General features: G+C 36.6%; 1 protein-coding gene across 2 annotated transcripts; it reads right to left on the bottom strand.

The window, feature by feature from the left end:
* Positions 1-442: 442 nt before the first annotated feature.
* On the bottom strand, positions 443-12,970 carry ZNF330 (zinc finger protein 330). Of its 2 annotated transcripts, XM_079154120.1 has the most exons (10): positions 12,799-12,970; positions 11,415-11,546; positions 9,545-9,564; positions 9,374-9,444; positions 7,774-7,853; positions 5,733-5,859; positions 5,203-5,307; positions 4,037-4,083; positions 2,595-2,712; positions 446-1,420 (listed from the first exon to the last, which is right to left on the bottom strand). In XM_079154120.1, exons 2-10 carry the CDS (start codon positions 11,532-11,534, stop codon positions 1,146-1,148), a joined length of 963 nt encoding a protein of 320 aa, XP_079010246.1. In that variant the 5' UTR covers positions 11,535-11,546; positions 12,799-12,970; the 3' UTR covers positions 446-1,145. The 2 variants fall into 2 exon arrangements, with proteins under 2 accessions (XP_079010247.1, XP_079010246.1); XM_079154121.1 differs by lacking the exon at positions 7,774-7,853 and having other exon boundaries at positions 443-1,420; positions 12,799-12,816.
* Positions 12,971-15,979: the final 3,009 nt, after the last annotated feature.

The raw sequence follows: 15,979 nt of genomic DNA, 5'->3' as shown, positions 1-15,979 counted from the left end.
TTACCCAGACTGTCAAGTTTTCAGCTTGGTCCTATTTCCTCAGCCCTTCTGTTTCGAGACATGAAAAGCTTTTCTCCAGCAAGCACAGGCCCTGTGGCTTTCCCACCTGGCTTTCCATTACCTGTTACTGCCTAGAGCTGTTCATTATGTTTCTCTAGAACAAGAATGGCAGAACAACAGCCATCCAAATTTGCTCCATACATCCACAATATCAGCCAGTGAGACACGACTTTCCCTTCTACCACTGCATCATCCAAATTCATTGTAAAACTGAACTTGTGCCATGGATTGTCAGTTCTCTACCTACCTCCAGTGACACAGCTATCACATAATTAGTCTCTGCTACAATTTTTCATTAGGTAAAAACTGAAGTAGTTTATAGAAAAATATTGGAATGTTTTCCAAAGTAAATTGAAAAAAACTGAGAAGAAATAAAGTATCAAAAGTTCTAAAGTGAAATATTAGATTTATTCCAAAAATGAAATTTCCTGGGTAAAGCATGTGTAATTCTACTTCTGGTATTATATTTCTGAAAAATGGCTAGGCATTCACCTTTGTCAATACATTTAGGTATTAAAACAGGGATTGTTCAAAATATATATTATGAAGAGAGATAAATGGGCCAATTGCTGAACATGCATGACTACTTACAATAACATAAGCATTTAAAGAAAATTTAGAATATAACATGACTTTCATTCTGTGGAAAGACATAAAAGGAAAAAATAACAGTCATCCATTTAACCCATTCCACTTTATAAAACCAGACACAGTGATTTTATAAGCAATGCTCCTTTAATAAAAACAGTAATTTAATTTCAAATAAATATATTACCATTTTATTCCTTTGTCCTATATATGTATGTGATTGGCAGAAACTATGAAATTATTGAAATCAGTAGCAATCTAATCCATGATACTTCATTTGCCTGGATCAATAAATGTCTTACATTTGAAACTCATTTCTCTCATACTAAAAGCCTGATTATCCGTTCCTATAAAAACGCTGTGCCCTACTCCTTAGCCTTGTGGTACTAGTAATGGAACAAGGTCAAGTGCCGGTGCTTCTGAACACCCACATGACTGCCCACGACTCGTGCCCCTGGCTCGTGTCATACACACCCACCAATGGGCAAGCAGCTCCCCTAGTTCTCTTGTTCCTCATAGTGAGCATAGCCACTGGCATAGGTCCTTCCTAAATTCAAATTAGAAAACAAATCAGATGATTCAGCATCTGAATCCTTTCCACCTTCATCGTCTTCCTCGTCATCGTCCTCTGCTTCATACTCATCATCGTCCTCGTCACGGTAGCCTGCGTCGCTGTACTTGTCAGACGAAAGGTTCTTCCAATAGGCATCATAACCAGAAGCTCCATCCCCCTCTTCAACTCCAGTCTGCCGGCCAAATCTGAGTGAGCGTGCTACAAAGGACAAATATGCATTGGCATTTCAGTTCTGAGATTCTCTACATCTATACTTTTTTCAATAAAGTATAAAACTATATGACTTTACTGCTTATTACCAAATAAGAAAGCAGTCCATATTTTCCTAATTTCATACAATACAAAATGAGTCTACAACACACAACAAATAACAAAGATTACTGTTATCATTTCATTAAATCTGGAAAAAGAAAATAAAATCAGACTAAAAGAATTCTGATATGGTAAATTAAAAATTAATGTACCCTTCATTTAGATAATCAAGTTCATCTCTGAATCATATTAATCACAGAAAACTTTGATTTTATGTCATTATGTTTTTCTTAAGAGCTATTTTATAATGCAGATACACTAGAAAACAACTTTTCTATCACAATCGGCAAAATCATCACTTTCACCTGTGTACGACTACATCTTTGATTAAACAGTGTCAGAGTCACTTAGAATTATGGTTCCATTCTGACATACTTAGTAAAGTCAAACTTGTCTTTAACAAAACATGAGCTCCTTTATTGTCAGCATGTTAGACTAGAATTGTAAGCAGTAGATTACTTTTTTACTTGTAATAGCCTTATTCCTTCATTAAAATTTTCTATAAAAACCATAATGATTATTGTATGATGTATCATGCAGTAAGCACTGTACTCAAGTACTACACACCAAAGAATAACTTCAGAATGAGTCTGACTTTCAAGAAATGAAGGTTTAAGGATTTATAGCTATCAATTATTTAATAAGGAAGCCTTAGAAAAACAGAAGTCATTCTTTTTGATCTTAAATTCCAGTATTTCTTATTGATGATGGAGGAAATCACCAAAGAGAATGTGGGTATTTTTCTTACATTAAATTAAAAAATCATACCCATCTATTTTACAAAGCTATAAAATCCCATTTGCAAGGCTGGAGGTGAGCTCAGTGGTAGAGCAATTGCCAAGTATGTGTGAGGCCCTGAGGTCTAGCCCTAGGATCCTGACCACCCCCCATCCGCCCCATGCACAAAAAAGCAAACAAACAAAAAGAAACAATTACAAGAGAAACTTACTTCCTTAAGAGAAGACAAGGGAGAAACAGCGATTTGAAAAATAAGAGAAAAAACATAAATTTTGCCTAAGCAAGAAAGTAAAACATTCCCTAAGTATCCTGAGAAGCTTACTTGACATGCTAAGATCCTTTGTTTCCTGAGTTTCATGTCCACATTTAGGGCAAGGAGGCTGTTTTCCTTTTTCCTGCTTAAACACCTTACTCCTTGTATGTTCATCGCAGAAACAAGCCTATGTAGGGAAAGTAAAAATAAGTAAATACATATAAAACGATATCACTCAGTATTACAAGGGAATTTTATTTTTGCACTTAAAAATTTTTATTAGTTCTTTTTAGTTATACATAACATTAGGATTCATTGTGTCATAATTATAAAAGCATGGAATGTAATTTGCTCTAATTCAGTCCCTAGTTCTTCCCTCTAGGGAATTTAGATACAGTTTGGTTAAGACAGAAAGATTTGAGAATTTTGTTAGGACTAGTCACACTCCTGATTTAACTTTCTAAAGGAAATGGTTTTGCCAGGACTTGTGAACCATGACGACACAATGGTGAACAATCTGTCCACCCTCACTCTACAGTCTAACTGGGGACAGTGGAGAAGCAGTTACACGACACTAAGCACTGAAAGAGAAGTGCACAGGAGGGGTACTAAGCCAGACACAGGATTCAGAAAGGCTTGCCAGTGGGCACGAAGTCTTAGCTGAGTGGATGCCTAGGTAAATGGGGGTGCAACAGGGGAAGCAAATGGAGAAGAGTGTTCCAGACAAAGGAAACTGCACAGACATCACCTAAAAGCTTGACAGTATGAAAGCTTTCAATGAACTGAACGCCTTGCTAAAACTGGAGCATAGTTGAGAGAGAAAGAGCAGGAATAAGAAATACCAGAAAAACCCTTTTTGCTGCTGTCGTTCTTACTGGTGATTGAACCCAGGGGCGCTTTACCACTGAGTTACACACAGAAACGCTGGAGACAGCGCAAGGAAACAACGCTACGATAACCGCACTTCAGTTAAACTCTTCTAAGCAGGTGCAGTTAACATTACTTAAAATACACTCCCAACCCTGGGGTTACAATGTTCTTCATAAACATAAGGTATAAAACACTGAGCCAGGACCTGGGGGACTTGTGTACCAGGGGCAATGATACTACAAGCCAAATGGATCACTATTGGAAATTCATTTAGGCCCTTTTCAACTTCAATTTCAAAATCTCAAAAATAAAAGAAACTAATTTTTATGTCATATATAGATTATTTACCATATAAATAATCCAAGGACTGGTGGAGGTATATAGGAACTACAAACAAAACCTACACTGGCTGGGTGTGGTGCACACCGTAATCACAGAGACTTAGGAAGCTCAGGCAGGAAGATTGGAAATTCAAGGCCAGTCTTAGCAACTTAGTGAGGCCCTAAACAGCTTAGAAAGACCGTTTCAAAATAAGAAATAAAAGAGGCTGGGGATGTGGCTCAATAGTTAAGCACTCCTGGGTTCAATCCCCTGTACCAAAAATAACAACAAAATCTAAATAGAAAAATCCATAAATATACCTTACAACGGAGACATGAATGCTGACCAAGACGATTGCATGAGACACCTGTGAGAGACAGATTCATCTTAAAACCCTGTCCATTATTCAGTTTTCTTCTTTTGTTCTTTATTGAATTACTACTGCTCTCACCGTACCACTCGCAGTTGCCTGTCTTTTGGATTCAAAGGCTATAACTATGTAGAGTTCCCAAGCCCCAAATAAAATAAGTCAATGTTCCCATTATACACTCTACAAAAGATGAGGATAGCTTCAAACATGCTATACACTTTAAGATGCTTTTAATCTTTGAGAGTTTCTACATACTTACAGAATTTCATACATACATACACATACATGTATACATGCACATATACATATTGTGTGTGTACTTAGATCAATGATTTATCAATCACAATTTAATAAATGTGAAATTAGCATTTCATAGCAGAATAAGACCCAAATTAAAAGAAGTGACTATTGGGAAATTTTAGTCTTTTTCTTATGATGGTAACTATGATTTAATGAGGGGGTTAAGTGCTAGGCAGCAGAGACTAATCATTTATTTGGATTTTCATTTCAATTAATCTTTCAAGATAGAAATTATCTGTGAAGATGATAACATTGGTAACCCAATCAGTAATACTGATTCTTAACTGGAAAATGCATGAGAACTATATGTGAAGGTTCAATACAGATGCCCTGGCACCCACTATACGCTTAAAAAGAGACTCCCAGGGATAACACCCGGGCACCTGTATTTTTAAAACCCCTGCAGGTACTTCTGACACACTCTGCTTCTAACAACACTGCACTCAACAGCAGGAAGAAAGTAGGGGTGGTAACCCTTGAGGCCATCCAGAAATGGCAGAGGGAGGTGGGCTGTGGTTGTTATAACCTGAAGGTGAAAATGACATTGGTATGCAAGACCAGGATTACTATAATCCTACAATGCCTGGTCAAGTCCACGAAATGAAGAACCTACTCAATCAATATGCCACTGGCATCCCTGCTGAAAATTTCAGAACTCTTTTAGTTTTTCTTCTAGGAAAAAAGCAGATACATGAATTAAAGATGGTAATAAGCAGAACAAAAACCTGACTGCCTTTCCATTAAGTTTAACATTTACACCACTCAGACTCTCAGGTATAAAGAACATCTAACATCAAAAAAAAAAGTTAAACTTACATTTAAATGTTTCCGCCTCTAAAACCTGGCAGCTGGCCTGATGCTCAAATTGATCATCTTCACACAGAAAGTTATGGCAAAAAGAACAACTAAATATCCTGCCTCCTATTGGATTAAAAAAAAGAAAACCATTGATATGAATATGATAAACTAATTTTTAAAAATTTTATCCATAAAACTTCACAGAAAAGATGGCAAGTGATTTCAGAGGTACACTAAAATTGCACAGCAATCTTTGTTCTGGTAAAAACTACAACAAAAACCAAGTACTTGAAATTGAACCATAAACATAAGCTCATATTACCTCCTGGCTACTTACATAATGCTCAAAGACACCATCTGCTCTCCTCGACTCCCCTCCCTGACTGCTTACATAAACAATACTGTTACTATTGGTATATACCACTTTTCTAATTAAATAGTAATTAGAATTTACAGTACCCTGAAAAAAAATCTTGAAAATAGCATTCTGAATGTCTAAAAATCAACCTTATTTACAACCACGCTCAGTGCCTGTACTAAGCACTCACCATGGTCCCATACACCTCGTTCACATTCAACACACTCGGCATCAGTCAGAGGGCAGGCGCAGGCATGGGTACTGAGACACTTCCTACCATGGCAAACCCAAGCTTCACAGAAGTCACATATCGCACCCTACAACCAAGGAACAAGAAAACATAATCACTGTCCTTGACCAGCTGCAACGGTTGTTTAACTAATGGCAACCATCACAACTGTACACATTTAGCATTTTATTAACCCTCAAAGATAGTGGGAAGCTTCACTAAAGAAAATATTTTACTGTTCACACCAAGTCAAAATTAAGAGTTCTCTGAAAAATTACTTCACCAACAACTACTTGCAATACACAAAACTCAGCTATAAGTCAAAAGAAAAAGAAGCAATGAGGAAACTATATACTTACCCTCATATTATTAATTAGGTAAAATGAGTTCTAATTCAAACGAAGTTGAGATCACAATTCAAGCTTTCTTGTCTATACCAAATTCCTATAACTAAATTGAATTTTTAAATACTACCAGTTCTGATCTAAGAAAAAATATTTTATCTGTATGTCATAAAATAATCCTGTAGCTTTTCTAAAATAACTGAGAAAATATTAAACCTCATTTTCTTCTATTTTTTTAAAGATAACTTACGAATTAAGACATTATAACATTTCTCTGTGGGGGAAAAATTGAAGTAAACTACATGACACTAAATTACAGTGTAAGACTCTCCAATTATATTGCAAGATAACCAATAAAAGTGTTTCAATGATATACTGACACCTACAAAATATTGAAAGCTAGAAAGAATCTTAGAATCTTAACAGAGTAGGGTCAGATGATCTTTCCTTTATTAACGAGAAATGTGAGGCCCAAGACTAAATCCAAATACCAGATCTGGGTTACAGATGATCTAAGATTTAATTCAGGTCTCCTAAACCTCAACATAATATTCTGCTATTCAAGGCTCTATAACAAAACAAAAACAAAAACAAAAACAAAACAACAAAAACAAAACAAAATAGTAACTAGTAAACAGTAAACATGAAGAATGCTTGTTGACTTATAAAACTGGATTATCAATATAGTTTTGTAAAACCTTAAAGATATGTCTTGAATCAGTCAGGGTTGTAGCAAGAAAGAGAAGGCACTTCCAAATTAGAAAACCTATGATTTTTAAAACAGATGACTTACAAATAACAGGGAAAGGTTTTGGAAAAGAAAACACCAAGGGATGATGTAGTTACCACCTCTACACCTAAATGGACAAATGAAGGGGAGGAAATGGTTACCAGAACCTGGAGAGAAAGCTCAAGGACCAGACTGCCAGGCAATAAGGAAAATGGTCTGCTTCATAGTAGAAAATTATATATTTTTGGAGAATTACCATAAATACTATAAATTTCCATAAAATTTTTCTCTGGACATGAAAATATTATTACTTTCATCACAGATTAGAATTTAAACCTAAAGCATAAAATAAAAAAACAGAATATACTAACATATTAAAAAGGAAAACATGTTTTAGTGAAAGAAAACAAAATATACCACAAAATCCATTGTTAATTAAAACAGTAAATTTCTTTACAAAATCGTATATGCAATGAAGATATTTCATGTTAAACATATGCACTTTTTTGAAATGTAATGTTTAAAAAAAAATTATCGTGGGGCTGGGGCTGTGGCTCAGCGGTAGAGCGCTTGCCTTGCATGTGTGAGGCCCTGGGTTCGATCCTCAGCACCATATAAAAATAAAATAAAGGTATTGTATCCACCTACAACTAAAAAATATATTTAAAAAAAAAATCATCGTAAATTCTTTTAGAACTCAGTTGTTATTTAACTAAAGGCTTGAACACTGGCTAAGAAAGTCTTTCAGTATAGTAAATGATATTTGTGAAGCCTGAGTAAAACCCCTTAGAAAGATACCACTGAGAAATAACTGATGGAAAACACAAGAGACAAAGCACTGCTATTTAGGAAAAAAATAACTCTCAGTCAGAATGACTTTTTCTTATTCTTAGAAACCTCCCAGTGTCAAAAGTAACAAGCAGCTTACCACCATGGCAAGGCCAGTACTGTATACGCCAGCATGCTTTATGACACAGTCTGAAGACTTCATCATGCACTTTGTTTTTCCTAGTAGGAAAAAAAACTTGCACTATTAGGACTACATAGTACATGCAATTACTCACTAATTCTTTTGATTCAGACTAATTCCCATGCAAATAATTTTAAAGCAAATGAAATGCTCATATAACTAAAAAGGTAAAATGGACACAACTGCGATCTCATTACCTGAGTTAAATCTTTTGAGATTAGAAAGGCATTAATAAATCTATAAAAATGTACTGCATGATAAATTGATTTATATAATAAATCATGCTTGTATAAAAAACTAAAATTGCAGGTTATGCTTGATAATTTAATGATCATTTTAACATTTTAAAATCTTATGAATTCTCAGATAAATGAAAACATTTTAAAAAGTCAAATCTTAAAATTAATTTTGCATTTCATAATTCACAATTTTGTTATCTTGATTTCCTGGGAAACAAAGTTAGACAATGGGACATGGGTAGAAAGAGAAACTAGAAATGAGGCAGGCAGCGGCTGCCCAACTTTTCCATGTCTAACAATAAGAATCAATAAGGGGAAAATGCACCTAAATATAGCTGTTACCCAATTCAAGCCCAGAGACACTGAAAATATGGGGAGACTTTACCTCTTAACCTTCTACAAAATATATTTTCTTCTTCCACATTAATTTGTCCTTTATGAAGTAAGGATAAAAAACCAGGCAGGAGAGTGTTCCATCTAGGCCAGTTTTCTGTTTTTCACTAATTGCAGAACTGAAGGGATGTCTTCTGCGATAGCCAGAACTGCACTTGAAATTTTCAGAGTTGTAGCCAAAGCACTACCAACTTTCTGCAGTATTATCAAATTTAAACACACATGGGGGCACATCTCAAATTGTCCCAGCATCTCATTAATGAAAGGATAGTCTTCAAATAAAGTTGGAGGGGTAAATCTAAAGTTAATAAAGTTAATCAGGTTTCTTTATTGTGGATCTTCAGAACTTTTAACATAAATATCCAATTTTATTCTAATAATTATTTCATGGTAAAAGTTTCCACCTATAATTGGAAACAGTATGTGACTTAAGAACTCTATTTCAGACATTTGGGAAAACGTGAGGAAACTGAAGAATCACATATAAATATCAAACAGAAAAAGAACTGATCAAATTAAGAACCAGGTACATGGAATAAAATTATTCCCAATAGTTTAAGAGACCAGAGAGATTTCAGGAGGAATGAGAATTCACAAAAGTGAAAAAAATGGGCACTGATGAGACTATGGTTGGTATAATTAAAAATTTAGGATCATCAGATATTACATTAAGCTAAAATCTGATCTTTTAATTTTTAAAACTTGTTGGTAACCTATTGTCTAGATTTTACCTTCACTGTTTTCTGACATTATCAAAGAAGAAAAACTAAGATGTGAAGTTTTTTGGTAGATCAAATAACCACTTTAGTTATTAATGGTAAGGTATTTACATTTTTGTAAACAATAATGATGAACCCATGGGTTCAAGCTGATTAACTGTCAACAAATATTTGATAAAAGATAGGCATTCTCAGTTATATACTTACCACACTGTGCACATATTGGTAACTTCTGTACAGAATTACAAAAATAGCAAAAGGCTCTATTCTTCTGCCGCCTTGTCATGTAAAATAAAAAATTTTAAATATATAAATTTCAGGTAAAATATCAGAGCAAATATTTTATTACATGTAGATAGAAAAGTAAATAAAATTTACCTCTGACACTTGTCACATTCCTATAAAATGTAAAAACATAACATTAATTTTTCTGCTGGCTGAAAAGTGCACATTTACTTACATTATAAAGAATCTCATTTTCCATGTTAAAACTTCAGTGGCACTACCCCAAATCCTCCAATTCCACCCTAGGTATACAAGCATCTATGCACACTCAAACAACACAGATGTGCAACAAAGGTATATTCTGGGCTACCACACTGGAAGAGGAAGTGGCATTATCACTAAAAAGGCTAAATACTATGGTGGTTTGTATTTTGATTGTTTTTAAGAAATCAAATACTACAGAATGGACACAAGAAAGAGAGAATGCAAAATAATAAAGATCACAGAATACCTACGTTTTAACTTGGCTTTAAATGCTCACCCTAACCACTTTTCAGGCCTGTTCTCTTAACAGTCAAGTCAAGTTACTATCGACCAGCCTTTCCCCAAATATGTCTTATATTCTCCCTTCTCCAGGGCTTTATTTATTCAAATACTACTCATTAAATCTCTACTTGTTGGAAGTTCTGGTGATAACCCCACCTTATCTGTGAAATGTACCCCATGCACACATAATTTTAAGTCCTAAAAACTACACTGCTACCTTTACTAAACCATTATCCAGATTTCTTTCTCTCATTATGTGTATTTCTATATGCTAGTCACTTACTGTTTTGCTCTGGAAAGGAAGTGGACACTCAGAAAGGAATCCCACTGTCACACCTGTGCTATGTAATCCTGCTCCTAACTCCTATCCCCACCCCATAAATGTTAGTCCTGGGAAGGGCACTGGCTCAGGACCAACTTATAATTTCCTACAATTTCTATTTCCTATAATAAAGAGTTCTTTCCCTCTGAGCTCAACAAAACATGGTATAACATATGAAACCTACCAATAACTGTGAAGTCAAAAAAATAAACAATGTGTGAGAAAATGGAATAAGCAAAAAGAAGGAAATGCAGAAGTTGGAATTACAAGTTGCCCTAGATTTCAGTTGTCCCTGAGTCCCAGCTGTATCGTTCTCCTTTGTAGCTACATTAACTATTCCATTATCTATTCAATAAACTATTTTTCAAAGGTTATTTAAGTCATATTTGTTATTTATAAGTAAACAAGTCCTGAGTAGCACACATCTGAACTATAAGTTAGTGGTAACAGGAAACATGTCATTCACCTATGTATCCCCACAGAATATAAAACAGTACTGGGCACAAAATAAACATTTGCTAAATTAAGTCATATGAAGCCCTTCATGTATGTTTGATGGAACAACAGAAGGGGGAAAAGAATAACAGGAACAGGAAAAGTAGAGAAGTGTAGAAGTGAGGAGAAATGGAATAACTCAGAGAAACCTGATCAAAGAAAGAAAAAAGGTAATGATGACATAATCTTTTGTTTTTTTCACAACTTTCACCATTCAAAGCAGCCAGAATTACCAAGATGCAGCACAACTAATAAAGCTGCAGAACAAGAACACAAAAGAGATGTTGAAAAGTCGTTGACAGAAAAAAGAAATCAAATGCATTAAAAATAGCTAAGTGAAAAAGCTGAAAATCCATCTAAGACAAACTTAGTTATGGCCTGTAAGGCTAGAGAAATTGGAAATGTCACACAGCTCTGGTTATCCATTCTTACTCAATGTCTACTTATCACCCACAATATCTGAGGCAATACGCTAAGTTTTATAATATAAAATAAAATTTTAAAAAAAATCACTGCTACTCAGTGTTTGTGAAAACAAGGAAACATGCCTCTATCATGAGTTTCAGACTCAGTAATAAAATAAACGGGGGAACACTATTAAATTTTTTTCAGGTGTATTTCAGATAAAATATGATATAGTTTAGGGGAAAAAAGTGTTACCATTGAAGCATTACATGGGTGTTTAGCTAAATCTACAGTGCCTCTTGATGCTCTTAGTTGTTTTTCACGTTCTCGGCGATTTTCAGCCTTCTTCCTTGCACCAGTCTTTTTTTTAGGCATCTTCTTCTCTTTCTACACAAGAGAACAGAAAAGATGTAATTGCCTGGTTGCATTTACTGTTTTAACAAACTGAGAAACAGTAAAACAAAGTGTTATTTCTGTTAAATTTTAAACTAAACTCTTATTTTGATGACCACGAAATATTAAGCACACATTATTCCCCAATATAGTGTCTTTGAAATAAGGCTCTTAGTTGCATTACCAAATAATTCTAAAATATGGAAACATCAAAAGAATTTATCCTAAAACTCAAATAACTTCATTGCCCACTAAGAAAAAACATTGCTCTGATATTAAATAACCCTCATTAAAAAAAAAAAATATATTAACTGGGATATAGAACAAGAAATCATTTAAAATCACATTTTAACCCAATTTAAATCACCTTTTGAGCTACAGTCAGATGATCTAAGGATGCCAAGACATGAAGCATAATAATCTATTATTTCCTGATATCTAAATAAATATCAAATTAAATGCCACCGTTAAACTATAAATTCAAACTGTTCTCTCTGAAAAGATATTAAACGTATGTACCACAATTGCTTTGACAGTTGTTCTAGTTGATTTTCTCTCTATAAACAGTGGACATATAATTTTAATAGGGTTTAAATGTTTTAACACTACAAATATTCACCAACTATATCAAAAACGACTTCAAAACTGGCTTTCCTCACTCGGTAGGAAAGAACTAGTTTTCAGAATGGAACATCCAATTAAACCCAAGTAGTAAGCAAGATGGTATTGACTCCCAACTATGGGCAGACCAGCCAAAGAGGTAATTGGTGGTTACTTAAATAATGTTCAGGCCACTAGGGCACTTTTCCAATATAAAATTTAAAAAAAGAAATCTAGACGGTGCACTGTCCTGCCCAGAGGAGCTCAGAAAGTAACCACGCGGTGATCATGAGGATGAATGTTCTGCGTGCCCAGACAGACAGGTCTTCTGAACTCAATGACAACCCCGAGCCTCAGGTTTATTTTCCTCCAACTTGTTTTGGCCACTCCACGGCCAATGCCTCGTCACAGCCTTACACGGGTCCACGCCCTCTCCACTAACGCACTAACTTCCGCACTCCGCCGTGTCACCCAGGGAGGCCACCGGCGCTGGCGCCCCGCGGCTCGGCGAGCAAGGCCTGGAGCAGGAGCACCGGGCGGGTGGAGGCGGCGTCCAGAGACTGCCGAGGCGCCACGAGGCTCGGGAACCGCCGACCGCCACCCGCGCGGGACACCCAACCTCACGCGCCCGGCCTGCTTCGCTCACCCTCGCGGGGAGGCCGGTGCTCTCCGGGGGCCGAGGGACGGGGAACGGCGGGAGGCTGGCTCGCGGCGGCAGCAAATCAACTCGTGGACCAGGACTCAGGGGAAAAGGGCACGGAGACCCTGGAAGGCGGAGACTGCCGGTTTAGGACACTAGGGGGAAGACCGGATGTCCTCTTACGTCACAGCGTCCTTACGGCTCGCGTCGACGCGAAAGGGCCCGCCCACTTCTGTTTGCTCCGCCCCGGCACCGCCCACTCCGGTGAGGGGCGGCGCTCCCATTCTCAAACCGGGTTCTGTAAGAAACCGGGGATGGAAGGGAGAAGAGGGACTTTAGGCAAAGCAGAAAGCGGGGAGCAGGACAGAAGACCTCCTTAATTTTATTTTTTTCAGAAAAAAGAAAAATCTAGAAGGAAGGGACAAGCAGGAAGAGAAAAACGAACTTACAGAAAAAGTCTAAGAGAAAAACGATTTTGCTCAAACAGCAAATCCTTGCTTAATTCTTTTGGAAACCTTTCTTTTATTGAAATCTTCCACACCCCACCATATCCCCCATCTATAGGTAGCTGCACAACCTTTGCCTTCAGTTGCTTGAAGAAGTTCTGACTGACCCTCCTTGGTCTCTTATTTACATTGTCCTCTGGATTCCATTCCTTTGAGAACAAATTCTCTCCCACTCTTTGCTTCTGGTGTGTTCTGCCCCGTCCTTAACCCATTAAGTCCCATCGTCCTATAGAGAATCCAACCCTTGGGACTTAACACTCTCCCAGCAAAGACTGTTACTTTAAACTTCACAGCCAGAAAGATGGCTGTTTTTACACACTTTGCCTTATCTCTTAGAATAGGACTTGGTCAGCGTTATCACGCCTGCATTACCACACTCAATTACAGCTTTCTGCCTGGCAGTGCCACCTCTGATTCTTCAGTATTTTGTACTTGCCTCTTACTGATGGAAAACTGTGGAACCTGACTGCCAACTTCTGCTATCACTCCTGGTCACACTCATAGCTTTGATGGAAGACCTATCCTCTTGGATCTGTAATTTCTTTATCTCCAGTAGCCATTACCTACTCTACTTTGCACCAGTCCACTTTCATGATTACAACTTGGGCCTTGTCATCAAATGGAACTGTTTCAGAATTCAAAGGCTTAACTATACGACTTCCCATCTTGCCAACTCCCTTACTCATTTTTTCCTTCTAACAGAGACTTCAAATCTCTTGGTCCCTCTTATTTTCTCTCTGTTGATCAACTTACCAGATTTCTTCCAATCTTCTCTTCATTTACTCCCACTTTATTTAACAGAGTTCACCACTTCATTCAGTTTATCATGCTTTCTTTCTGATCAAACCAAGGGTAAGATTCTCAGTTCTGGTAATTCAACAGCTTTCCTTGTCTTTTCTGCGTTGAATTTCTGAGTGTTAATGGGGGAAAAAAATCACACAATCATGATTCTAAATTCATGGTCACCAGACTCAACAAGTCTCTCAGAACTGACTTCCAATCCTTCTATATAATCAGCTCTAGCATTTCCGTTAGCCACAATGGCTTTATCAAATTTATCAAATTTTCCTTTCCTCAACCTTCCACATCTTCTTTTGTCAATTCCAGCAGTAATTACCACTCCTTGTTTCACAGAGAGAATAGATTGATAGGACTAACAATTAGCATGTAACAACTTTTTGTTCCTGGTATTCTAAGCACTTTTTAAGTATAACATTAACTCCTAATTTTACTCATAAGGAAATTCAGGCAGAGATACTATGGAACTTGCCCCAAGATTAAACTACTAGTTTGGCTTGTTTCATCACCTAGCACAGAAGTTTCCAAACTTTTCCGTCTCAGGAACCCTTAAAAACTTTTTAGGACTCTAAAAAGCTATTATTTAAATAGATTATATGTATTTATATTTACCATATAAGAAACTTAAATTGATAAAATTTAAAAATATTTCCTAATAAAATATTTCCTATAAAAATAATACTGATAAGTGTATTACATGTTAATATAAATAAAAGTTACATGAAAAAATAACTATTTTCCTAGAAAAATACATAGAATAGTGAAACTATTTTAAAGTTTTCCAAATCTCCAGTGTAATGCTTAAGATAGATGGATTTCTATGTTTGTCACTATATAACAATATTTTGATCCTCCCCCTTTCCCAAGATATAGGTAACCAGAGAAATTGCAAAGGACCACTTGAGGAAAAACTGGGGAAATTGTTACCCTGCACACCTTTATGGTATTTCAATGCCTTCTCCTTGGAACCTGGATTTTTCTCTTTTGATATGTTCTAGATTCAAAAACTGGCTCAGACCTAAAAACTGGACAAGGAATTGGGACTTCTTGGGGTATTGCCCTTATCTTGCTGATAATACCCTCCCTTGATTTCTTTTCTTGGGACTGTTAGAGCAGTATTCTTATTTACTGCCAATCTGTCTTGTTCCTGGGAGCATCATATTTTATTATCCATCTCCTTAATCTTCCAAGGATCAGGGCTCCTTTGTTGCCACACAGTTCTTGCCACTCAGGACAATATTTTTGGTAGGCTATGTTGTAACCAACTCTAACTACTCGACCCATAGAACTAGTGGCCCTGAGGAGAACTTGGGCAGACTCTGAAAGAGGCATAGTTCATATTATAAGGAGGAGGCTTCTGCATGATTTTCTAGCAGGGGGACAGGGGACACTAGCTATTAATCAGAAATGTTGGACCATGTTCAGGCCCAAAGAGTTCAGAGATTTTCAGGTTTTACAACCCAGCCAACTGCACTGAAGTCTTTGTCTCTCTTGTCCAACACCCTGAGCTTGGCGTAGCCCACCTAGCTGTATTTCACGGTTAATCTCCCTTGGAGCTCTGCCATGCTTATGATTATACATTAGGCCCATCCTCATTTTTTTTCTGCTTTCCCACTGCAGGGTAAAGGCCTCTTTATGTGCTACCCAACAGGCCTTCACCAGTTTACTCTTAGATTTTAATAAGGAATCAACCACTCTCAGCTTTTCCCTACTTCCAAAGAATCCATTTTACTTAACAATAGTCAATGCCACTATCTCTGAGGTTACTATTTCCCTCGTATTTCTCAAATGCCTGATACATTATACTCACTAGGATGTTACTTGCATTAGAACACCCTCCCAGTTCTTTATTCACAAAAGTGTCAACTATAGCAGTGCTGCCT

The sequence above is a fragment of the Sciurus vulgaris genome (genome assembly GCF_902686455.1).
Source record: "Sciurus vulgaris genome assembly, chromosome: 9".
Lineage (NCBI taxonomy): Eukaryota > Metazoa > Chordata > Mammalia > Rodentia > Sciuridae > Sciurus > Sciurus vulgaris.
Note: the sequence above shows the minus strand (reverse complement) of the source record. Positions and strands in the feature narration are given on the sequence as shown.